This window comes from Larimichthys crocea, chromosome XXI (assembly GCF_000972845.2).
Source record: "Larimichthys crocea isolate SSNF chromosome XXI, L_crocea_2.0, whole genome shotgun sequence".
Taxonomy (NCBI): Eukaryota; Metazoa; Chordata; class Actinopteri; family Sciaenidae; genus Larimichthys; species Larimichthys crocea.
In genome coordinates, this window is record NC_040031.1 from 15,890,821 (window position 1) to 15,916,691 (window position 25,871).

Sequence of the window (25,871 nt, forward strand, 5' to 3'; positions counted from 1 at the left end):
GTTTCATACATTTTATCAGGATGTGTGAATGTAATTAATGTTGCTGAAGACATTCATCTTTTCCAATCCAGCAATATATAATCTAAAATAATATAATATGAATACAATGTATAAACAGTGCAAGTCAACATTCAGTGGTCTGTTATGGATCAGCACCATGGACAGCATGGTAGCTGAACCAAACATCGGAAAACAGTTTTAATATTAAATGGGCTACAAAAGGCAAATATATTAAGTCAAGCTAGTGTGTATATATACACATGTATGTATATTATTTAGGGTGGTTTGTAATATTTCAATAACTCTTAGAAACGGACCAATAGTTAATATATTCTGTTATAAACAAATCACTGTATTTCTTAAAACAATATTTCATGTCATACTGTTTAATGAAGAAATAAATATTGTCAGCTTACAGAAGGAGTCTTTTTTACAGCCAGTACCACTAACCTTCTTATGAAACCACAAAAGAAATGTATGTATGGAACATCTCACTAAACAGTAAGATTCAATACACTCATACATCTCGTCTCATGTTGTAAACATCTGACACTATGCAGCACACAAACATGTTAAATTTATGTTACACTAGTAGTTTACTACAAGCATGATTAATCTGCATTTTCCAATACAAAATCTAAAAACTGCTCCATATAACATGATAAATGCACTTTCATGAATGAAATTTTTGATTCCTTGCTGGAATTGCGCATTGTTTACTGTATGTCTTTAATGGCTGTCACTTTCCAATATGTAATTATATTCAAGGAATTAAGTCAGACATTGCTTTTCAGGGATTTATTTGCCTATCTGTGTTTAATCACGATGAACGCATCTCCAAGGTTCATGTATTCACGGGGTAATTTGACATCATAGCTGGTAAAAAAATAATAATGACGTGTTTATCAGTGAAGCAGCTGTCTAAGTCGCAGGTTTATCCTCTGCCACTCGCCTCTTGTTCTGAACAGTCATCTGCAGTACATCCTCGATGTCCTTGATCAGCTCCTCCAAAGAACAAAAGATAAAAGAAGTGAAATGAAATGACTACCCATTCAGCAAAAGCATTCCACCTGACCGGGGTTCGACTGAATATGCAAGTTTCATTATATAGATGAGGAGAGATCGTTAAGTCATTAACGTGGTACCTTAAAATTGGTTTGTCCTTGCATTTTAGAGGCTGATATTTCCTGATGAATGACTGACAGATTCCGAGCAAAGGTCATGAGAGCTCCCTGGAGATCTTCGGAGACTGCTCTATTAACGACACCCCAAACAAACGAGTTTACTAATGTCCCCCATGTTGCCTGCTAAGAAACAATCACCTTGTTCATCTGATGGTGACGGTTAAATGAAACTTTCAGCAGACGACATCTTCAGTCTTTAGGGGGATGAGCGCAGCTTGATTTAACTGTTACAGCACTGTGTAAGCTAAAGGATCTGAGTGATAAATATGTTAAATAACCCTCTGTTTAAGTTTGTAACAACATTAACAAAGCCAGAGGTGGCATCTTAATCCTCTCGAAGAACAGACTTTACTCTGAGTCTGCAGAAGTCTTTCATCCACTTAATCCTCTGCTGTTTGTCTATTTGAACCGAGAGAGTTCAAAGTGTGAATTTATTAAATTCATCAGTTCTGTGTACCTACATGAATTTTAGCACTTACATCATTCCAATGCTGCATCGCTCGCTGCTGTCATAAAGAGCAAAAACCGTGCCTTGCTTTCTCTGAAATTTAAGAGCAACAAACACAGTCAAAAGAAGAACTCCATCATCACATACTGTAGATTAAGAAAGCACTCAACCGATTCAGCAATGCACTCCTATAGCACTGCTGAACTAAAAAAATAAATCAATGCAGCAGAACCAGAAGTATCGTCCTCCCTGCCAAAACACGGTGCCAACATCACCCACGATGCAATGTAACCACCGACAGTTTCGGTGGAAAATTTGGGTGTGTCGTGCTAGTAGCAGCTAACGTCGCCTCAAGCAGAGATAAGAAGAGGCTACAGAGGTCTGGTAAGTTTATTTCTTACTAACTCCACACCACCACATTTATTTATTTTCAAACTTGTAGCTTTCAGCCCCATCTGACGCTGACTCAAGTAACATCACTCAAGACTGTATAAAACGCTATATACATTTAAATGTAGTTACCTTTTAAATATTATTAAGCTGCAAAGACAAACAAGACATAAAGATGATATCAAGGCGAAACAAGTGAATTTTGAATCTTTACCTTCATGTTGAATCCTATGCCATGAGCCTTGCACATCTTTAAGAACACACTGTGGTATAACATGGAAAGGTTGGAGTGAAACAAGCGGCTCCCGATGACTGCATAATGATTAACCACAGGAGGCTGCAAAAAAAAAAAAAAAAAAAAAAAAGTAGATTGTTGGCATTAGACTTTCTATTCATCTAAAACAAGACAAAATCATTGTATACTCTATTATATTTGTGTCTAAAGCATAATAAGTGGGTAGAGTAGAGATGGCTGAACCCCGTGCACATGTCCTTAGGGTCACTGTTGAGTTTGGGGAGTGTGTGTGTGATTAGTAAACATGATGAGTGTGGGGCACATGTGGTAAACTGTTGGGCCTTTCTTAATTAACTGCGGGGAGGAACAATTAATGCTTAGAAGACATGCCAAATACAAGATGAGCTTAATTGTATGATGCCAATCAAAGAAACTACAGTTTTGGGACTGAAAATGTTTTGTAGACAAAAGCCACTACTGAATGCACAAAAGGACCACTCAACGCACAATACATAAGACCATAATAGAGGGGTTCTGAGCATGTGAGTGTCATAAGTAACACTAGAGAGGTTGATTACTTAAAAGTGGCAGGGCTCAAGAGGATAAAAATGCTCCTGGTTCTCAGGCGCCATTGGGAGACAAAAAAAGAGGAGGCCTAAGCTCTTGTGAGCTCAGGAGATAGCACATAACTCGCTGTGATGGCTGTGCGTTTGCAGTTGTCAAACACAGGACCCTCACACAACAATAAAAGTGTCCAACAGGGATTTAATTGTGTTTGTAATATGCAGGCCCCTAATGATGGCCACTGCTAAAGCCATTAACCACTGCGGAGGCTCAACTGCTGCACCAGGCCACCAACTAAATGAATGTTTGATAAAATAATACAAGTCGCAGATTAACAAGCATAAACTCAGGCATACTGATAATAAAAGAACTCTATTGTTTAAGGCCTGGCACCAGGTTGATGAGGTGTTCAAGCATGCATACACATGCATAATGAAAATGGTATGAATTATTAATGTGTTGATTATTTAGGCTCATCTATCAAAATGATAATGAATTCAGCACCTAAACACCAATTGAGCTCAGTGCGTAATTACAGTATTTAGTTGTATTTAACAAAAATGAAGAGCAAAACATTGATCTATCTTTGTGATTACTGTAGTGGTGTAATAATATCCTCTCAGCTTGCTTTAGAACTGGAGGTTTCTTTGTTGGGGAAAGCAAATTAACAACATAATTTGTGTGGGGGGAGAAACACAGCAAATGTATACAACCTCAGATACAGCTTCACAAATCGACCTACTGATGTTTAAGAAAAATCTAACATTATCAAAACTGTTATTATAAGCAAATCTAAAAAGGTACTTTGGTTGCAATCTGGTGTTCATAGCATTTCTCTCTGACTGGCATTGGCACTTCTAAACAGCCTGCGCGGCAATTCAGCGTTCCTCCAGTCATCATCAGAAGCATCTGGGTCATGGCCAGCTGGTCACTGTACGTGAGGTCTAGATCAATAGCCCACACCTGCAAACAAGACATCATGAACTCCGTGTCACAGCAGAGAAAAACAGACACTATAAACTTAATAATTCCAATTTAATCACAAAAATGGAACATCAAAGTATTTCACCCACCAATCCTTATAAAGAGAAGGGTCAGTACCTTTTAATCCTTACAATGTTATCCATGTTGAGGCAGCGGATAGAAGAGAGAAACGCGGTTAATGGTGTCTGCTCGACAGATCTAGGTAATTCAGTTGTGGAATGACACATGCACAAAGTAGATCCTTCCCTGCGTATTTGGATTCAGTCTGCCCTGGGCTAGTTTGTTTGGCTCAGGTCTTGTGAGAAGCTAAGTTCAGATATGTATGGTAAATGGCATCATTATAAGTATATTAAAGGGTCAGGTATGGTCATAGCCTTCTGCTTAAACAGGGCTAATTTTCCCAATAATAACCTAATAGCTATGCCCTCTCTTCAAAAGTGGCAAATAAATCACCAGTGAAGGAGTTGTTAATAACTAAGTGGCAGTCGGCTGCCTCCTTTTGCTGTTCCTATTTGTCAAAGTAAACGCTCCTGCCAGTGAATGCAAATCGCTGCCTGTCTGAAGCCCGCAGTCTCTGTAACCTGAGCACTTCATCTCCACTACCACATTTCTTTTAGGCTACATTTCATTTTTATTAAATTCAAACATATTGTGAAAGATGGGTCATAATGTAGAGCTGCATAAATTATTTTCATTAGCGATTTGTCTGACAATTCATCATGTTCATCAGAAAATAGTAAAAAATGCCTATCACATTTTCCAAGGTAACGTCTTAAAATGTCTTGTTTATGTCTAACCAACAGTCCAAAGGAAAATATCAGATAATAATAATATTCAGAAAATATCAGGAAAATAGAGCAAATCTATCAGAAAATAAGCAAATCTTCCCATTTAGGAAACTAAAATCAGAGAAACTTAAATTAATTAAAGGTTTTAAAAAAATCTAAACGTTTAATCAATTATAATAATTACTGCAGATTAGATTTTTGTCAGTCGAATAATTGATTAGTTTCTCATAAGTCGAGCTCAAGTTAAAACATTAATAACTTAATGTATAAATGTTAAAGGGGCTTCACAACACTTCCAATTAACCACTTAAAGAAATACCTAAAATAATGTATTAAATTATTCCGGTAATAAAAATAATTTGAGGCAACATGTGATCTGAGTTATAAACTGGGAGTTGTAGCCTGTAATCTGTAAACTGTTCCAGTGAGTAAAAATGCCGTTTCTTGATGATTTGTAGTTGCATGACTAAATATTGTCATTTCAACATTTTGACTGAGCTTTAAAAATGTAAACAGTACACGTCAAAACAATCTTGGCCATTGCAGCTTGTGTTCAGTTCAGAAGTATGTCCTGTACTCAGCCACCTTCACTGCCAAGAGGTGCAGTAGCTACCACTGGATAGACGCTAGTCTCTATGCATCAGGTTGGTACCCTGAGTCTGAGTGATGGACACACTCTGCCGCACCATTCACCCGACTCACTAAAAATCATACTCAAATGTCTCATTGTGGTTCTTAACAAAGCCGTGGGAAATGTAAGCCTGGATTGTACCTGTTTTCTATTGCCTTGCATTTTCATTAAAAACCCTGATGCTGCAGCTGGGGCCCCACCGTTCCACAATGTGAGGAAAGACTGCAAGGGCAAACATATGTGACCCACTTCTTCCCATCAAATAAAGTAGGCAGCTTTTAGCAACAGGTTTGAATCTAAATTGATGTTTAAATCCAGACAGGTTTGCCCATGTGGCTCTCCTCTGTCTGAGCTCTGTGTGTGGGGAGATGGTTAAGAATCTGTCTTTAATGTTCCTGCCTCTATTGAAGCCCATGCTGTTTATAGTCTGTTCTTAATTATGCTGTCAGTGAATCCCATTCAATTTTGGGTCAACACTGAAACTGAAAATTAATTCTAAGGCTGTCATTATATCATTCTGAACAGTCAAAGAAACGGGCAGCTTCTGTTCCTATTATGAATTTAAGAAATAGCACGTTTTCTGATTTGAGTGTCACTAAAATTATAATTTATTTCGACTACATGAAATCCTAAAATGTAAGAAATACCACGAGATATCTTTTTACCTTAAAATCCACAGACCACATAAGGACGCCTGATGAAAACATTTCTGTATTTCAAGGGGAACAAATAATATTTTTTACATATAAATATATATTTAATACATATATACATTATATTTAAAGTTTTTAGATTGCATGGTTTGAACACTGCTTTGCTCACACTGTATGTTAACATCTAATCATAAGATACTACCCTCTAGTGGCTATCATGCCCTCAGCTCTGTCTACTCCAAATTCATTTTTTTAGACTGAGAATCCATTATGAATGCAAACGCGAATAAAGCTTTATTTCACTCGCTATGTATTATATTGTATTGCTATCAGATGGATTTTTAATGAAAGAAAAGGGGAAACATCTGAACACATTCAGTGTCCTTTTGCATAGCCTTTTTTGTTAAACTGTAAAGTAGCTCTTGTGCTTTCTCGACCATTTGCAGGTTTTGTATTTTATAAGCCATATTATAAACAAAGCATTTCATTTTACAGCTCTGGATCAATAAGTAGTCAATGTAGCCACATGTTAGGAGCAGAGGTTAAACCATCATAAACCAGACCATTTCCAATATCATAAATCAACAAGGTTTCAACAAAACTTAATCCTGACAAATGAGATCAGGCTTCGATGTCGCCTTGCTATAATAACAAGACCAATGCAGGTAACCAGCTAGGGGTTAAACACTGACAGAGCATCCCCGAGAAGCAGCCAAATCACTTTAGAATGACCTATTGTCTGAAAGATAGGAGCCTCTGAATTTCTTGGCATTGTAGGGTTAAAGGGCAACCCTTAAATGGTGGAATCAGTGTATCGACACAATAAGACCTGACAGTTTATTAGATGGCCTTGTGACACATTTAGGCCCTGCGCCCACTGTTTGCCTTGTGTGTTTTCTAAATCCCAAAGGAGCAGTAGGAGAGGCACCTATCTGCTCATATGGATCCCTGATCCAGCCTAGAAATTGATCTTTTTCACAGATATGGTGAAAGCTTTAATGGCACGTGTTGCAACAACCCAGACCATAACCACTGTTGTAGCAAGAGCCTCTCTTGCCCAGCATGTGACTCACCCTTTGCTCCATGGTGTTGTGGTTCAGAAAGGTAGCCAGGTCCACGGAGACATAACCTATGATGAGGCGTTGTAGACAGGCCTGGCCTACGCGCACGCAGATGGAGTGCAAAGTCTCTGGGCGTACGGACGTCTGAGGAATGGTGGAGCCTATAGTTTCCAGTTGACAGGAGCCGTGAAGCTGGTCTCCACATGACAGCATGGTCACCTCACCCCCGGGCTCCAGCAGCAGATCTACTGTCAGACAGGTGACACTGTCGGAAGGGGGGTAGGCCTCTACCACACCACCTGGTCACACAGTGAAAGCAAAGGAATGGCTACAATACAGACAACAAGTTAACCACTGACAACTGAAACTTTCCTCGCAGCTGTTTAAAAGCCAACAAGAGTAACATGAAAATGATTTAATTTGTAGGCATAGGCAACATCTAGGGACTAGAATGGACATAGAAAATGACTTTTAGCATGTTCCAAATGGCTGTATTTGCAGGTGAATAGCATTCAGTGCCTGACAATAGGTATCTGACCTTGCCTGAGGTAGGTCTTCAGGAAGCAGGCCCAGTTGGGATAGCAGGAGGTTTTAGCAGGCCGGGCGTAACGGGCAAGCCACTCTGGGATCTCATCTAAATATCTGAGCAGTACAGACTCCTGCAGAAAGAAAGTTAAGGTGCATACATTAGGGAGGTACTGAAAATGAGCCAGTGACAGATTTGAGGATATTATGTATGTTTGTTAATTCAAACACGAGTCAATAACAAGTCCTGGCTACTTTATTTTGTCGCATTATGAATGCTCTCTAGGTTGACTACATTATTGGAAATGCCCTTGTGTTATCCGGATGACTCCGGTGACTGCTTGTTATCCTTGAGACCTTTGGTGGCTGCTTCAATTTCTGTGCGAGTGTCTGATGGATACTGCAGGAGGGTCTATCTGTGAGTGACAGCCTATTATCAGAAGGCCTCAGGAGTCTAATGGCTTTAACTCAGCCACAGAGAAAGCACCTGCCCTCAATAACAACTCTCTCCGCTGGGCAGCTGATGAATGCCTAAGCTAACCCCATCTATCTGGGGATCAATCAGGTCTTGACTGGGATCGATATCACTCTTGTTTCTGTAACTAGGAAATGCCATAATAGTTTCACCACTTAATTACGCTGTTAATTTCTAACTTTTGCTTTAGGTGTCATACAGTTTGGCAACTCTTGTACACTGCTCTCTCTGACTCCGTTAATTTTATACGATACATATCGTGTTATAAAAAACTCATGGTGACTGTATGAGTCATGTTGTACTGAGTCTTCTTTTAAATACATGCTTGGGTATGTAATAATGTCTGTGTATGATCATTAGACAGGAATTTAATTTGGTCGTACACAAAATATGTGAAACACGTCTACGAGACGTGTTAATTCTGAATGGAAAAAAAACATCTTTGTTCTTTCATCATTCTACCCAGAGCGTTACTTTGTTTTGAGTATATGCTGTCTGGCTTCACTGGAGACAGGACTGGAGATTATGCTGTTGATATTCCAGTCATGTAACAGCTATCATCATATTCAAGTACTGTAAGAGGCGAGGTCAAATGCTACACAGTGATTCCCCCTATACAAACCATAAAGCACACAATGGTGCGGCAAAAAGTGTAAGGGAACGGTTGTCATTTTCAACGGAAGAGCAAGCTCACCCCAGGACTTTGCCTATGCAGTTCACAGAAACAGCAGGACAGGAAGAAAAGAAAGAGAGGTATTTTGCAATAAATTATTTGAACTTAAACTGCGTACAGTACCCTGTGATAGGATTCAAGCTTTGCTTGGTGTCCACATAAAGCCAAGCAATCTGGTCATAAATAAAATAAATGTTGCCCTGCCTCTTTGATTGCCATTTCATCTCTCCATTATATGGTGAAACAACTGAGAAGCTAGTAAGTATTCCAGTGAGTCTCCGGAACAGATGGATATAATCTGACTGGTCACACTTTTTGTATGAATAATAATAAAATTTTCTGTAGTTTCAACTTCGATCTACTCCAGCCTGATGACTAATTTCATGTGTAATATTAAATGAAACATTAAATTTCGCACATTATTCTCATCCCTGGTTGAATTTAACATTAACACAAAGTCAGCAACATTTTCCTCTGCTAAGAAATTGCACAGCAATCCCTTATGATCTTCAGTGAAGTCAAATAAAAACACAAAACAAAATTTTGTCAAATGCGAACTACAGAAACATTTTTTTGTTTTAATAAGGCTATTCAGGTTAATTACGTTAAGGTAGACTATTACATATTTAAACTCCTTCATGCAATCACAGACTGCACAATATTTAGACAGACAACATCTGTATAAAATGTCCCTGTACCTCTTCAGTGGTAGTGATTATCAAATGACCCATTTCGTTGACAAACTTAACCTAAATAAGGTGTTGCTCAAGATCTGTTTGTACACAGCGTGACAAAAAGAAATACTCCATCTGTTGACGCTATTAGGTGTAATTTTTACCCTCTTGTGCCTAATGATCCATATGCAAGCTGTGTGAGCGCTTAAGTGTGTGTGTGGCCCCCTTCAGGCATTGCATGGGTGCAGATCTACATGTCTTTAACCTCTCTCTGTGTAAATGCTAAAAGACGCCTGGGGGCTTTCTGCAGGCTGAAACATTGTGCTGGAGGCTGTGGGCCTCACCATATTCAGAGAAACACACTATCTACTAGACCTCTGTGTCTGTGGAAGCTCCTATAATGCTGATGTGATCCCTCTTTCTTCACGTTGTACCCTTTAAGGCTTTCTTTTGCATAGCCAGAAGGGATCTGATTCTTCTGAAAGACCACATGGCATTCTTGTGAGTCGGGCGTCTTCATGCTGAGCCCCTCAGAACAAGCAATAATTTAAAAAAAATGCACACAGTCTGTGTAAACTAAAGCCAAGTACACTCTAATCCCCTCTCTACTTTTACTGTGATTATAAAGGGTAGGAGACGTTCCACTGAATTGTAAAACATATTTGCATAATATAAACTTCAGTCATCACTATTTGTTATATTTTGGGAAGAAATAATCTTGGTGAAGAACTGTTAAATTATGAATTAATATTTTAAAAGGCTTTGTTTGATAATTTGTGCTTCATTAATAATGAATTAAATTGCTACTATCTTTATAAACATAGTTTTAAAAATCTTTTGATTAAGTGCTTACAAATATTCAGCATCGTGAGTATATATCCTATTCACTGGCTGTCATTGCCATTGCAATTAGGTCTACTTCTTTTCAGCAAAGTGTTACGTTAATGACTGTTATATCTCAAAATGTACTGCCATGTTTAAACATCCATCTACAGTTTCTGCTGTGAGGAGAGGAGAGCGAGGAGATACACTCATATAAAATATTCATATGTTTCTATCTAATCAACAACATTGTTCTGTAATCCTTTAGCACAGAGAGCCAAATTGCTATCTTCAATATACAACGTGTACAACAGCAGAAGGACGATGTAATACGTTTAGGGGGGCTAATACATTTTAGGGGGAAAACAACGTCAAAACAAAAAAATCATGCAATGAAGAGCACAGGATGTGGGCTTTGCTTTGATTAAAAGAGCAAGGTGTAGAATAAAGGCCAGTTAAAGTGTTGTGTCCATATGGCCCAGAAGCCCTGAGGCTGTCGGCCTACACTGGGGGCCTCGGCACTCTTCCCTCTCCATGGGACCCCAGCTGGTGAAACAAACCCCATTTACTTTCCTGTGCTGCCTCAGCCACCATTATGGACCTTGGCTGTGGCTCAGCCATTCTCTGCCATAATTAACAGCACCGATGCCACAACAATTACAGCCCCACACTGCACATACACTATGAATCAAAGAACGAGCTAATAGGAACAAAACAGAGTGAGCCATAAGAAGCTGGAGATGACTGCTGTTCCTTCGGATGGAATAAAAAGTAAAATCGTTGTGCTTCAAGCCCACAATCATTAGCCAGTAATTAGTTTACACAAAGCTCCCAGTTAAATGGCAAAATACGGTAATTAACACATGACAGAAAATCAAAGGCTACTTTGTAAGCATATGAGAAATAAGAGCCAGGGGCTCAGAAACCGTGTACAGATTGCATCTGTACTAAATGAATGGTTTACCAATGATTAAATACATTTTATTTGTTCCAAACAAGTCCGAGATTAAACCTGAATTTTGAAGAGAAAGCAAATGTTGATATTTTATAGAATAATTACATTGTCTCGCTTTTAATTGTACACTTGGTATTTGTATTAAAGTGATCTCTTTACAAATGGATCAAACTGATCAAACTGAAGTGTGATGTGCAGACAGAGACAGAAAGCTCAATGCTGTAATGCCAGTGCAGCAGATCAAAGCATCAACATCAGCCGCAATTTAAGGATTAGTAAGTGTTTAGTGTCATTTCTACATCAATTCGTTATACTATTGTCAAATTAAAAGTGGTGCAAATCTGCGTGATATTAATCTACAATGGTTTTATAACAAATATATACACACAAACAGAGAAATAAATGCTCTGTTGACCAGATTGTATGTGTGTGTCAGAGATGTGTCTGTGATGTGTGTGCCTTAGAGAATAGATAATGGCAGTGTGTATAAACAGATATTTTATGTATTGATTTAATGTTCTGTGGCTCTGGAGACAATGCCCAAAATACTGTACTACAGGGACCAGCATTGTGACTGATACTATATAAGACACCCTCCTCTGGGCTAAATGATGGCATCTCTCTGACCTCACTGTGACCTATGCTTTTGTTCTATCAATGACAGAAGTGAATCTAACTCTCAACAAGAAGCATCATCTTCATTTTAGGATCTAGCTGTTACTATAATGTTATCTGTTAAGTATCTAGTTGTTACCATGTTAAGTTTAAATGGCCGATTCCTCATTGGTATGAGTGTAATAATAATAGCAATAAACTTTATTTGTATTGCACTTTTCTAAAACCAGCGCTTTGCAGGGAGCCATAAAAACAAGACATAATAGTAAAAAACATCAATTTAGGGAGAAGTAATAAGAGAAATAAATAAAAAAATAAAAACACAAACCTAAAATTCAAGCAAATTCAATAAAACATTGCATAAAAGTAAGTGTATAAAATGTGCTTTAAGAAGTGGTCCTATAGTTTATGATAGGGAGGGAATGACGTAATCCTCTAGGTCGCATCTTTACCTGAATCCATGTTGTTTTCCATAGCTCAGTACCATAACGACGATATTCCTGCAGGGCCCAGTTATAGCAGCTAAGATAGCGTATGTCACAGTATGCTGTACCAAGCCCACCATGCTCAGAGTCCATCTTGAAGAGCCAGCGCTGCACATCCATGTTGTGAGTCATGAGCTCCGCCAGTGTTTCATAAAGCTAAACCAAGAGAGAGACATGTGAATCACAAACTTTAGGGACTACAAGTAAAAGTTAAAGTGAAAATGTGTTCTGTGTTATCGGGCATTGATAAAAGACCTCATGCTGTACTGGAATGCATTTGTGTTTTTGATCTCTGACCTGGTTTAGTGAGTAGATGTCTCCCTGACCAGGGGGTACGTCAACCTCCGCCCCGGCGAAGATCCTCCTCCCTCCAGACTTGGTGCTGTAGAGCTGTGCAATAGCTGGTTCTGGACCCAGGATTGGTACTCCTAACTCATCAGCCACTGCCAGGTCATCCATGTGGGCCACTCCACCTACAATATAGGCCTGCTTCCCCTGGATCAGGTTCCTGATGCGCTTCAGGGTGCGTGGACTGTACTTTAGCAGTGTGGACAGGCACATGTTGTGAGTCTGGAAGACAAGAGGGGAAAAAGATTACTGCTGGAACTAAGAGTGTGTCTTCTAAGGGTTGTTCCTTGACCTGATTTATCACTGTGTACACACAACAGATCTATTATTGTAATAGCCAGCAGGGTTTTGACCTCTTCTGTATTCCAGCAGGTTGAATTGATAAAAGCTGCCTGTGGGAGGCCTCCCCTATCCTTCACATCTTTAATGTGTGCTAGCAATGAGCTCCTTGGGAATATAACTAATTACTTCACATCTGTATTTATTTGATCCACATGGAATTATCCCTTCTGTCACTGGCAGAATGCGCTGGCAGCCATGGGTAGCAGTGATTCATCTCAGCAACACGTCTGGCACAGTTTAACAACAAAACAGCAGGAAAATCAATAGAAAGAAATGAAGAAGACCATGTCATGTGGCACATTCAATCCAGTGCAAAAGGATGTAAAAAGATGGATAGAATGGCAGGATGTAAAAAGACGATATGACAACACCTTGATTTTACTGTACCGAGGTAATCAAAACAATTGAGAATGTCTGAAAGTGCAGCAGTCTGATGAAATGAACAGATAATTAAAGCAACTAATATGGAATTTAATTATTTAGTGAACACCAGCCAGAGACCATTAAATGTATTTTAATTAAGTATAACTTACTATAGCTTTAGTTTGTTTACTTCAAAATAACACAGATGTTTAATTTCAAAAGTAGTAAAAGGGAATGAAAAATAATAAAACAGACAGAGTAGCTCTCTCTGTTCAACTGTATAGTAACAATCTCCTCTAGTACCCTCTAGAGGAGAATCCACAAACTACAGATGCTTGAAGCTTCTCTACAGTACAGCACAATCGATTTGTCCACAGTAAATTCTATGATCCTGCAGAAAACATGCATTGTCACATTGTTACATTTGTGCACTAAATGTGAATGTGATTGACCTTACCGGGAAGTAATCTACAGCCTCAGGCGTGAGGATGATAAAGCGTCTGGCGCAGGATGAGGGTTGTGTTGTCCCGGTATCAGCCCCGTCTGTGGCTCCATCACACTTCAGGAGGCTGGTGTAATAGTGCAAGATGTCATCCCCCAGATGCCGTGGACAAATGTAAATCACCTCCACGTTTTCATCTAAAAAAATACAAAGAGGACTTCATAAATTAGAATAAACATGTTAAAGTTAATGTGAGTGTATATGTTGGTGAGACTGAAAAGCTCCAACCTCTTATATCACACAGTCTGCTTATTTGGATGTTCTGTAGGACGTCAAATCCCCTCAAGCTCTGTCGCTGGCTCTCAGAGTATCCTGTCAAACATAGGTTACAAATATTTGCAAGAGACTTTCCACGAGAGATTCATGTCTTCTCTAATTGGCTTTATTCAAAATCTGTAGCTCTGTACAACTACCCTCAGATGTGCATGCTACTAGACTTGGGGGTGGGGTACTTAAGTCTAATCACACAGTAGTGCAATCTGATGATTAATTTAGCTTAATAATTAGCAGGTGCAGTGTCTGTCGTCTGCTGCGAGTCCTGTTGCACCATGTCCAGCCACCACTGAGCTAGATCCAGTGGTACCTCCAGGATTTTACTCAATGTCTGTCTGGATTTCTGCCTGAGAGAGAATCCTCAACTGAATCAAGGTAATTAAATGATTGGATTCATGCTAATTAACAACAATGGGGTTCAACTTTCTAATTATCCTTGCTCACACAGCACTCTCTGTAGCCACCCCAAGTGCAAATAAAGCATTCCATCTGCTAGTAATTAGGCTTAATAATTTTAGACAATCGCTCAATGATTTACAATGCACATGCCTGATTACAGTCTAAATGTGAGTGCCATGGTGAAATTAGAACAAGAACGGATCATAGCTTGCACTCTATGTCTCGTGCAAATTTTTAAAAAAAACAGCTTCTTTCTTTTTTGAGTGTTTTTTTTTTTTTTTTGGCACAGCAATAAAATAAGACCTTTGCGCCTCTTGCAAATATTCAACATAATGGCTTTTCATTTGCTTAATCTGCAAATTAAATGGCGATTGCGACTAAATTGTTCAGTTGCCTGGCATGGGGACTGTCATCATCCTGTGAGTGCTTTCCTGCAGAGAGTCATTTGAACGAGACAGAGTGCCTCCACCAGGGCCACAGACTGGGGCAGCAGAGTGGTGAGACAGGGGATGATCAGATGTGTGTGTGTGCAGCAGGCAGAGAAAGCTACCTAATGAAGGGATGTGGATAATGGTCCTCTTGGAGGACTGGATGTGTTTCCAGTTGGCTGCCAGATGCTGGGGATGGAGAAAAGGAGTGATCAGCGAGGGGACCGCTTGAGCATGTACACGCACGCACACACACACAAATCATCACATCACTGCATAGCTAAAACACATCAAGCCAATATCTCTCTGGGCTAACAGAAGCAAACCAAGCATAAAATACCACCTTAATTAAATTAAGCGTTTACTTTAGAAACATCTTCTCACAATTAATTCAATCAGCAAGGTACATGATGCTACTGCCAGGGGAAGATTAGCAGGCTTAATTAACAGGGTATGAATGTTTAAAGAGTGAAAACATACATTTAGTGCATGTATACACACACAGCGATGTTTAAACTAAATGAACTTGTAGGTACTAATTAATATTTTGTCAGCGCTTCTAAAGATGTTCAACCCGGATGACAGCACAGACATGACATCTACGCTGAATAGGAAAAAATGGAAAATGGGGGAAATTGTGCTGTCACCCTACTCTCTTGAAGAGCTAAATAGAAACACATTTTTATTTTTGTTTCTTGAGCTTAAGATTGTAAGGTTCTGCTCTGGCGGGAGGACACTGAAAATATTTGGAGGTATTGAGCATAAAAACCCGGAAAAAGCAGTAATGTAATAAATTAGTCTTCACACCCTAACATGATATATACCCCCTCAAAATATGTAGAATTTAATTATCTAGTCAATTTTAATTAAATACCACACTCAAACCTCCTGCTCCACGTGTCACTCTACTACAAAGCTTACATTATTCCACTGCACTCACTCTCTAAAACCAAATAACAAACAACTGATTTATAAATTAAAATTTTCAAACAATCTACATATAATATATATAGAAAGAGAGATAATAATATTTATATTTATTTGATATTTATACTGTATTCTGGTTGCACTTTTTTTGCCCTCGATCTTCAGACCTCTTTTTTTTTAACGTTTTTTTATTTGCCTTCATTTGTTTTCAGTGTGGCTGCAGTTTTAATTTGTTCATCTGTCTCACTCCTTCTCTTTGCTGTTCCCCTCTGTTCATCTAGGTCCTCTGATGTTTTATGTTTATCCTGCTTCTTTCTGCTGTTCTACTCTGTCTCACTGCTCCCCTCTGCTGTTCTGTGTTTCGGTTCACCTCAAAGCAGAAGTACTAAAGCAGCATATTTTAGTTAAAGTTACATCCCCTGATTAATAACCCTGAATTCTTATTGACCTTGCTCAATTGGTCTTGCTCTATTTCTGTCCTTACTTTTACAATGATTTACTCAAAGCAGTAAGAGAGAGACTCTTAGCCCCTCAGAAAGGTTTATGCTCAAACGCAGATTTTAATTGACCTGTAAAAAACTGAATGTTTTGACTGGGTAACAGAACTGTATAGTGAGATGAAATGTGGAAACATAATTTTCTTTTTAGTCTAAACAATTTTTTTTAACAATGGCTCTAGAGTCAGTGGTTATATTTAGATTTTTTTAAACACACAAGCAAACATTTAAGAATTATGTAGATTAATTTAATTTAATTTAATTTAATTTTTATAATTAAAAAAACTCAGATGAAACATGTAAACATTAAACATATACATCCAAATTTAGGATTTGATTCATTTAATTTAATTTGGAGGTCATACATAAAAGTCTGAGTCTAATTTGGGGAAAAGAGAGAAACCAAGGCGATCTTTGAATAGGTGAGAGAGCAAAATTAAGTAAGACAGAGGGAGAAAGACAGAGAAAGCATGAGGATATCACCTGGGCTCTGCTACGGTAATTCTCCAGCTGTCTGAAACGCCGGGCCTGCAGGGCCTTCCTGACACGACGCATCTGATTGTGCATCAACCATGAGATGGCGATGGTCCCTGCCGCCCACTTGCGCTGACAGTGGCGCAGGTAGGCTGTCCGGGCTGAGTGGCGCCTCCAGCAGGACTGAATGTGGATGGCAGCCGCCTCAATGCCTCCCTCTCCCTTGTAGCGTTGACCTGGGCGTAAGACCAGACCCAATACCTCCTCCCAGTTTTCAAGCACTGAGAGGAGGCTGATCACTGGAGGAGCTTTTTTCCAACCATTATCCCAACCACGGCCAAACTCCACTAGCCGTTCTCCGCTCACTTTGGCTAGAGGCACAGCAAAGTCCCTGAGCAGCTTTTCCAGGGCCTCCAGAGGACCTACCACGGTGCTCCAGATCAAGCTAAAGCTTTGCGTGAAGTGACAGAAATCTGTCGCCATTGGGTTGATCTGTCCCTTTATGATGGTGAAGGGGTATTTGCTGATGTTTACAGGAACATGCACAGGTAGATTCTATAAAACACCGGGACAGAAGTGACAAATGAAGATTTATCTTTGATGGCCTTATTTTCATTTAATGTAAAAGCTATTAGAGAATACAGTGTTTACCTGAAAACCTTTAGGGGTAAGATCATTTGTTCCTTGTATCATACTCCTATGGTCCATACTCTTGGAGGTTGTGGGTGGCGGTGTCTTGGTGGTCCAGGGTGGTGTGCCTTCTCTGCCTACACTTTCACAGGTCAATCCAGGTTCTGTTTCCCATCTCAGCTGCTTTTGACCCCTAGACTTCGCTTAGGTCACAAACAGACAACTTTACTCTATCAGTGATTAATTAGTGGCAACCAGTCGTCACTCTCAAATCAAGCGACAGCTGCTGCTACTACAAGGGTGTCACTAAGGAGTTTAAACCAATAGACGGTCAAAACAATGAGAGACAAGATAGGAGAGCAAAACTGAAAACAAAATGCATAATTGCCATTGTTCTAGCGATAAGCACTCACAAATACTGGAGTGCCACAGAGGCAGGACTTTTATTATCAGTATAAGAAACACTAACCTATCTTAGAAGAATATGAATCCTCTCTGGGGTGAAAAGGAGCAGCCTTGTGCTGGATCGACATATGAAGCAAACTTGTGTCTGGCATTGATGAAAATGAAAAAACAAAATATAAAATTCAAAACGTTGTGTAAAATAAAAAATAGTTTATATAAAGAATTTAAATAATTTTAAGTAATAATTCAAATAACAGTTAGCAGCGTTGAAGTGTTTGGTCTGTTTACCTGTCCCTATCTCTTCTCCAGGCATCGCCAGGCTGTGACGGCCCTTTGGTTCAATTGCCTGAGGACTCACCACAGAGCCAGTGATTATTTTAGGATGTTTTGCCTGGACAGAAAATGTTTAGAAGATTAGGGGTTTTACATCCAATATAAATAAATCAAAGCAATGCTACCAGATCCTGGTCTAGCATTTCCTGCTCTAAAAGGTTGTTGCTTGCAGTAAAGGAAGAACGGACCTAGCTTCATAAAAAAAATTTTTTTGGTAATTATAGGAGGCAACCGACCATCAGTCGCTCGTGTCAGCTTTGTGATGTACGTAAAAAAAAATTACTCTCTGGCATAATAACTATAAAATAGAGGTCTGTATGATTACAAACAATAGATTTTCTCTATTCATTAAGAATTTCTAAAACCAACTGGTACTGAAGTTGTAAACATCAATTGATCATTCAGTAGTCAAGATTACATATTAATCTTAAAATACTATAACTCAGAGCAAATTTGTTTTGCTCAACTTTTTAGTGTGCATTAATGTATCATGATAAAATTAAATATTTAAAAGATTTAATGGCCTAGTTTAATATAAACAGATTAAAATGTCTCTACTTGTCTCACTACTCAGAAAGAACAAAGTTTTTGCGGCTGATTCTCCAGACTTGTCACCTAATGTCCTCTCCTTCGTTCTTCTCAGACCAGTGAGCTCTCTGACAGACCACAGGTAGTAGCCAGGTGCTGGAAGATTCTCCCCTCAAAGGCACACATCTGTTTCAGATGGGGTTGGGAAAAGGTGGCACCTTTTGTAAAATTGCTAAAATGCAAAAGCTCATTCCTTGGCATGGGTATGGAGTGGAGAAGAGCTGGCCTGAGTTGCAGGAGGAGGCAGCAGGCAGAGAGCCAGTGGTTAGCAGTTGGGGAAGCTACGGCTGTCTTATTGGCATGCTGGACCAGGTACCCACTTCTGTCCTGAGACAGCTGTAAACCAGTAGCCCATAGCACAGCAATCAGGCGCCTGTTTCTTTAGAAGAATGCTGATGTGCTGCAATCTGCTGCTTTCCGCTTTCTGCAGCCAGCACTTCCATCTCTCCTATATCAGAGTGACAGTCTTGGCCACTATTTCTCATGTCAGGTATAGATTCCCAAAAACATATTGGAAAAGAAAGTGTGTAAAACATATCTAAAACTAATGCCGACCTTTGCAAAGATTAATTTGTTTGCTGTGATAAGTGCTGGCTGTCATCACTAAGCCAAGTGACCTTTATGTCACTGTCTCTCTGAGCATGAGACTTGAAGCTTCTATTAATGCAGACCTGTACCATCACTCTTCACTCCAGCATAAAGTGTCTATTGTGGGGTTTAAGGGAGTAAGTATCCGGGAAAGGAACAATGATATCCAATTCATCTTAGTTGTAACAGAAACTCCTGTAATGCTTCCTAATCAAATCTTTCCCGAGGCATGTGCTGTATCTTACAGTTAATAACAACAAAGACTCTGAACAAAAGAATCAATGTCTCACTGCACAGAGCAAATAACTGGAGGACATGATAGTATTCTGATTATAGTTATTATAGTTGATTATAGTCTTGTCTGTCCAGCAGTAAGACTGAAGGGTAATGAGAAAATCTGCTACATAACTAAAAAAAGACAGATGAAAATACCAGATGTAGCCTGATTTCCGTAGGTTCCGTTGAGTTTTAACTGTCATACACTCCATCATTGTCTTGTAGACTACTGAATCTGACTGACAACAAAGTGTAGTACATAATTATGGGACTATCAACTATATCCTCTGTCTATCTATCATTTTTACAAGTTAATTATGTTTACACAATGTACACAGTACATCACAATGAAGTGCTGTGATTTTCATACATTTGTTATGAAAATAACAGAATACATTTGACATTATTTCTAGCATTAATATATTTAAAAAATATTTATCATGATACTCATGCCCCAAAAATCACATGGTACTTTAAAATTACTTATTAAAACCTATCTGTAATGTGTAGTTTCTGTGGAAAACATGCACGAGTTTATTAATCTGCATTTATAGCCAGATCACTTACTGCATTTGTGCTCCTCTTGCGGATGTCAGGGAGTGATATGCCATATTTCTCATGCATGATGGCTCTGTTGTTTGGGTGAGCGGGATTACACAGCAGACGCATGGATAACGCTGATTTGTGCTGAACGAGACAGACAGAGTAAAGTTTCAAAACTTTATTTATAATAAGATGTGCTATAGCAACAGTGATAGCAATATCAAAGACATATAATGTGTTTTCCTCTATCACACCTAGTTTGAAACTTTGTCAGCCTGTTTTAATGTGTAATACAATTAAGTAGTTTCTAACTTAGCTATTTTAGTATACTGTATGTTATAGCCTTTACTATACTACTATTTATTAATAAATAAATGTGTATTTGTATCTGCACATGAATATAATCTACCTTTTCCCCAGGTGAGGGCCCTGGAAGCTCTTCCCTTTGTGGATGCACATCTGGGATACTCTCCAGAGCAGGTTTCCTGTAAAATCTCTTTCAGGCTCACCATACACATCACCAAAATGTATGCGAATCTAAACATATTTCTTCAAAATTCATACACGGTATGGTGAAGATTCCCCACTATATTACTTATTTCCTAGTCAAAATAAATAAGCTTCTCCTTACTTACCATTTGGGAATGTGCGCTGTATTTTGTTGTAAATTGCCAATGCTTGGAAGAACCAGCAGCTGCCTAGACACTGATTTCAGATGATCCTCTGCATGTTTCTATTTACAATTAAAGAAAGTATAAGCTGCCTGATTGTCATTCAGCTACATTTGTGTATATTTAATATTTTTGTTATCAGTGCTCATTCTTTATGCTGAGCTCTCACCCTGATGCTGCTCTCTGTCTTGCGAATGGCATTGTCCAAGGCTTGAATGTCCAGTCTCTCACTGACGGTGATTTTCTCAAGACTACGTTTGAGTTGTCTCAGATCATCTTGAACCTGTAATACACAGTGATGTTTTGTACATGATGTGGACACGCAGCCAGCAGCACAGCTCCATATACAGTATGTGACCTTGGCACTGAAATCGTGCATTACATCCGCCGACCAGAGGTGGCGGCACTTTCAACAGGCTTTGGACAGTGGACACAGTGTACAGCTCATACAGAGAAGAAGAGTAAAGTGGCGCCATGTTTGTAGTTATCTTTCTGAAAAGTTGAGAAACTGCATGTAAACGTTAGCTGGTTTCCTTAATATGTTTATCTCGGGAAGATTTACCACATGGCCACACGTGGACCCTAAAAACAACCATAAATTTTTAACATTAGTTTATTCTTGCATATTAGTACTTCAAAAGCTAGCTAGCTAACTAGTCGTTAAATTGCCAACTTCATGTATATACGTTAAGTTTCATTACCTGAAATAAAACGGCTCCCAGCTTATCTTCATCAGACATTTTTTTGTGTAATAATATGACACACACACACATATGTCACGACATCTCAATGAAGACTGTTACCAAAGCTGTCTAGCTAGCTAGGTATCACTAAAAAAATCCCACTCGTAACTCGTTGTCATGGTGATGGCATTAATTTGGTGTTATTTTACCCTGAGTACAAACTGTCAGGCAATTTCAACGTATGTTAAAGCCAGCAAATCAATAACACAACTATTGACCTGCTTTAATCTTACATAAACCATTAACGAGAACACACTCATTGTAAATTAATTAATAAAGCTTCCGAGTGTAGTGTGTTGCCTGAAAGGCAAATTCAGGGTAAAAATAGACAACGACATAAAACGTATTTAGCTAAAAAAAAAAATACAGGAAGCGACTTTAATTTGAACATAACTTGTGTTATAGCATCTATATTCAAAATTATAATGTATTTAAAGACGTTATTTAAAAAAACAAAACAAGCGGTAAGTCGAGTTTCTTCGAGGTTACCATGGTAACGCTGCACCGGAAGCGACCCTCTCGCAGTCAGAGTTGAAAGGTCGTTGAAGTTGCTCACGTCACGTTAAGCTAGCAGCTGGAGAAGCTTGTCCCCAAAATATTTAAAAAACGATGTCAACATCAGAAGAAAACACAGAGGTCACTGTTCCGTGCGTGCTCGTCACCAGCTGTGACAGTGGGTTTAAAGAAGAGGAGCTGATCAAACGTGAGTTTGGCATTACATGCATGACAGGCTAACGTCGAAGCTAACTTAGCACAACAGATAACAGTAGCACCTGAATGACGCTAATGCGCGTTAATACCGCGTTTGTCTCAAAGTTGTTGAGAGAGTTAGGTGGTATCTTTTTTGTGGGACAACAATGTAAAGCCGAAGGAGGCTACGTGCATGTTATTTCTACAGGTATGCGGCGGCCACAGTGAAAGCAAGCTGAGCAACTTAGCCCATCGTAAGGTCTCTGTTTGTTTGTTTGTTTGTTTGTTTGTTTGTGTCTCATGATGCATGTGTTTCCCCCTCAGAGATCCTCAGTACGAAGACTTTGCCCGAGCCAACTAAGAGAGAGGAGTCAGTAAGCTGGTATCCGTGGATCATCAACAACAAGTATTATACAGCAGATGTCAGACTATGTGTCGTACCAAGCACCTTTCAAATGTCATCAGAGATTGCCCAGTCCATGCAGGCGTTCATCGCTTATTTTGACAGCACAGTGGTACGTGATTCAACAGTGAGGGGTTTGGTTTGTAAATCTCTCCAATCCTGTGTAACGTGTATGATATTTGCAGAAGGATGGTCTGGATAAGCTCCATCCGTGGATATCAGTGGTGGAAGATCTCGCTCCGGAGGTGCTCATTCTGGTGTGTGACAGAGTCTGTGAAACAGGTGAGCTCTCCCAGCTCTCTTGATCAATCATTTGAAAGCATTTTTTTTTTTAGGAATGCTGTACGGCATCTAAAGTGTAATTTGTATTCAAAGGGGTCACCAGGCATGAAGCACAGCAGTGGTGTTTGGCTCATGCCTTTGAACTGGTAGAGCTCAATCCACAGGAGTTGCCAGATGAGGATGGTGAGTGTTACATACACCGAGCACGTATTGTTATTGTTTTAGCTAAACTTTTAACTGTCTTTGTGGCCTTTTTTTTTAGATGACTTTCCAGAATCCACAGGAGTAAAGAGAATCGTCCAGGCTCTCAATGCCAACGTGTGGTCCAGTGTGGAGATGAAAGATGGTGAGATGACGGGAATACGATTTAAACTATTACATTTTCTCCCAACTGTTCAATTTATCTTCATGTGAATGTATGGTATGTAACATTTAATTTCTCTGTTCGATAGGACACAATCAGGGCTTTGGTCTGATGAGTAGTTTGGTGGCATCCAGACACAACAATCCTCACCCAAACAACTGCCAAGATCCTCCAGTCAGTTGCAGTTATGCTGCATTCATGTTCATTCACTTTCATCATGATTTTCAATGTGTTCTTGCTTTTTTTTTCTCTTGTGTATATCATTACATTTTTATTTAAATGGCCTTTTAATCTGTCAGTTACTAGGAGGCATGCTAACCCTAGCTCCTTCTCTGTTGCAGTCTTCCAGCTTGCCAGTAGAGGGCTCACTTGTTAGTGAGGAGGCAAACCACACAGAAAGTAGTCCAAACACAGGCACACAGGGAGACACAGTAGTAGGTAAGTGAACAACTCCTGATGATATATGTTTTATGCTACATGTTAATCCTGACATATTTTTTTCGGGATGTTCACCCAACACATGGAAATCTTGATAACTGAAGATGAAATGCCATTACATTTAAAGTTAATCATTTGCGCTTGTGTTGAATCTCCCAGATGCAATGACTGATTTGGACATTCAGGAACTTGCAAATCTCACAGCTGGAGATGCAGATGTGGATAACTTTGAACGCCTCTTTACGAAATTAAAAGAGATGAAAGGTAATTGATAAATACAAAGCAAACACATAACTTTGTCTCTTAACACTCAGAGGAAAAAAGGCCACATCCTCTGTTGGTCCCTTTTTAAAACTTATTATTAGCTCTTATTGTTGTTGTGGAAGTCAAATATTTGTACAGTTGATTTTTGATTTATTTTCAACCTGCAGACAAAGCTTCGTCATTACCTCATGAGCAGAGGAAGGTTCATGCAGAGAAGGTAAGCAACTGTGTTCACCCCTGGCTATAAGACACCAAGACCAGGATCTGTTCATGCTCATAGTGTATCCACAATACATAAAAGATTAATCGGCTACCATGAAGTTATTTTTTAATCCTTTTTGGAACAGCAGCACATTTAAATAGCCATGTTTCAGTGTGAATTGGCTTGAAAAAAAATGTTGGAGGTAAACATGTTTATGTAAACTCCCATATTGAGTATTCGCACAAAATCTGCTTTCCAGGTAGCAAAAGCGTTTTGGATGGCCATTGGTGGCGATGACGACGAGATAGACGGGTTATCATCGGGTGAGGAAAGTTAAAAGTGGCTACACGTGACTCCTTTCTCCTGATCCTCCTGTCCTCTCCTCGGGCTCCCACAAGATCCAGCGCCCTTTGACCTGATTCTTGCACCTGGAATGTGGAGATGTTTACAGATGGCACTGTAGGCATAGTCATGTTTAGAAAATTATGATTCCTAAAATGAATGAATACTTGTGTGTGTGTGTGTGTGTGTGTAGTGAGAAACAGTTGTTTCTCTTGTATAGGGAGAGAAGAGAGCCAATGGATGGCCCTGATCCTCAGTCTTTTCCCCGGGTCCCTCACTATACTTTAAGCCCTGAGTGAACCTCAACACATGACTGTGTTGCAGGGGGAAAAAAACAACATTTAAAAAATCATGTGGACTTGTGATTTATGTATATGTCTATTAGGTACAGTTGTCACATATATTTGCAAGTGACATAATGTGCCTTATCCTTAGAAGAGTTGTAAGACACTTAATGCACATTCTGTTGAATCAACATAAAGACTTGTGATTTTAAATTTTCTGCCCTTTAGTGAGTGTGGCGTATTTATTGTGAATACAAGACTGCTGTTGCACTACATAAAAACATACAGCTCATCTCGTTCTTATTAAGAAAAATGTGCAGAGCAGAAATGTGGGAACAACTGTATGCTTCGATGGAGTATCTCTCCAATAAATTAAATGTTCAGTTCAGACACAGTGCTGTATTGGACAGTATAATGCTGAAGGGTGTTTGAAATATTTTGTCTTTTGTTAATACTGTTGCCCATAAAGCTGGAATAAAATATTTTTTACTTCTTATGAGATTATTGTGACAATGTGATTTATTGTACATGTATCCTCTCAAAACTTTATTAATCATTCTCTTCCAAACATATCACAGTGAAAATTTAACCACAATTAACCTGATGTGTAAAAATAGGAATCAAAACATTTGAAAACAATTGTTCCAACTTTATGGGCAACAGTGTATATATACAGTGCTTAACAAATATATATAAGACCACCACCCAATGTAAAGTTTATGCCACAGCTGCCCTAAATTAACATCAATGGTAATTACCAAAATCATTATTATGTAGAAGCTCTTTAACCAAAATTATATTTTTAATGCTAAAATATAATTGTTTAATTTAATTAATTTTCAAATTTACTGTTTTGCAAATAGTAGAATACTTATTCTTCATTGATTAAGATGTCAAATTATAGTTATTGACTTGCATTCCTGAACAGAAGAATTAGTTTTAGTGGTTGAATGTTATGCTTGATTAATTTCTGACTTAGCAGAGGAGCCCAATGAGCCGGCACAAATTTGGCTATAAAAAGTTGAATTCATTTTAAAAATCCCTCACTCCTGTTCAGAATGGTAAAAAGTCTCGAGTTTGCTTAAAATGAAAGAGTCCGCATAAAAGCAC

General features: G+C 38.9%; 2 protein-coding genes across 5 annotated transcripts; one reads left to right on the forward strand and one right to left on the reverse strand.

The window, feature by feature from the left end:
- Positions 1–421: 421 nt before the first annotated feature.
- On the reverse strand, positions 422–22,069 carry iqch (IQ motif containing H). 4 transcript variants are annotated; one of them, XM_027273094.1, is made up of 21 exons: positions 21,451–21,645; positions 20,919–21,032; positions 20,714–20,811; positions 20,488–20,563; positions 20,103–20,222; positions 18,039–18,096; positions 17,815–17,895; positions 17,367–17,548; positions 16,725–17,270; positions 14,940–15,006; positions 13,946–14,029; positions 13,673–13,854; positions 12,460–12,732; positions 12,130–12,318; positions 7,477–7,597; positions 6,951–7,237; positions 3,626–3,784; positions 2,237–2,359; positions 1,664–1,725; positions 1,146–1,254; positions 422–1,005 (listed from the first exon to the last, which is right to left on the reverse strand). In XM_027273094.1, exons 1-21 carry the CDS (start codon positions 21,520–21,522, stop codon positions 922–924), a joined length of 3,087 nt encoding a protein of 1,028 aa, XP_027128895.1. In that variant the 5' UTR covers positions 21,523–21,645; the 3' UTR covers positions 422–921. The 4 variants fall into 4 exon arrangements, with proteins under 4 accessions (XP_027128895.1, XP_027128896.1, XP_010733449.3 ...); XM_027273095.1 differs by lacking the exon at positions 21,451–21,645 and adding an exon at positions 21,982–22,069 and having other exon boundaries at positions 423–1,005; positions 18,039–18,141; XM_010735147.3 differs by having other exon boundaries at positions 423–1,005; positions 18,039–18,141; positions 21,451–21,643.
- aagab (alpha and gamma adaptin binding protein) lies at positions 22,053–25,166 on the forward strand. Its single transcript, XM_019272237.2, has 10 exons — positions 22,053–22,195; positions 22,507–22,697; positions 22,771–22,867; positions 22,961–23,050; positions 23,130–23,213; positions 23,320–23,405; positions 23,573–23,669; positions 23,829–23,933; positions 24,101–24,150; positions 24,395–25,166. The coding sequence occupies exons 1-10, from the start codon at positions 22,102–22,104 to the stop codon at positions 24,470–24,472; spliced, it is 972 nt and encodes a 323-aa protein (XP_019127782.2). The 5' UTR covers positions 22,053–22,101; the 3' UTR covers positions 24,473–25,166.
- The last annotated feature ends 705 nt before the right edge of the window (positions 25,167–25,871 follow it).

Coding starts and splice junctions, on each gene's coding strand:
- iqch (XM_010735147.3), bottom strand. CDS start 21,522: ATGTGTGTGTGTGTCATATTATTACACAAAAAAATGTCTGATGAAGAT. Junction 1,726..2,236: donor GCATAGGATTCAACATGAAG/GTAAAGATTCAA, acceptor CTTAAATTTCAG/AGAAAGCAAGGCACGGTTTT. Junction 1,255..1,663: donor CGATGCAGCATTGGAATGAT/GTAAGTGCTAAA, acceptor TGTCGTTAATAG/AGCAGTCTCCGAAGATCTCC.
- aagab (XM_019272237.2), top strand. CDS start 22,102: ATGTCAACATCAGAAGAAAACACAGAGGTCACTGTTCCGTGCGTGCTC. Junction 23,051..23,129: donor GGAGTTGCCAGATGAGGATG/GTGAGTGTTACA, acceptor CTTTTTTTTTAG/ATGACTTTCCAGAATCCACA. Junction 23,406..23,572: donor ACAACTGCCAAGATCCTCCA/GTCAGTTGCAGT, acceptor TCTCTGTTGCAG/TCTTCCAGCTTGCCAGTAGA.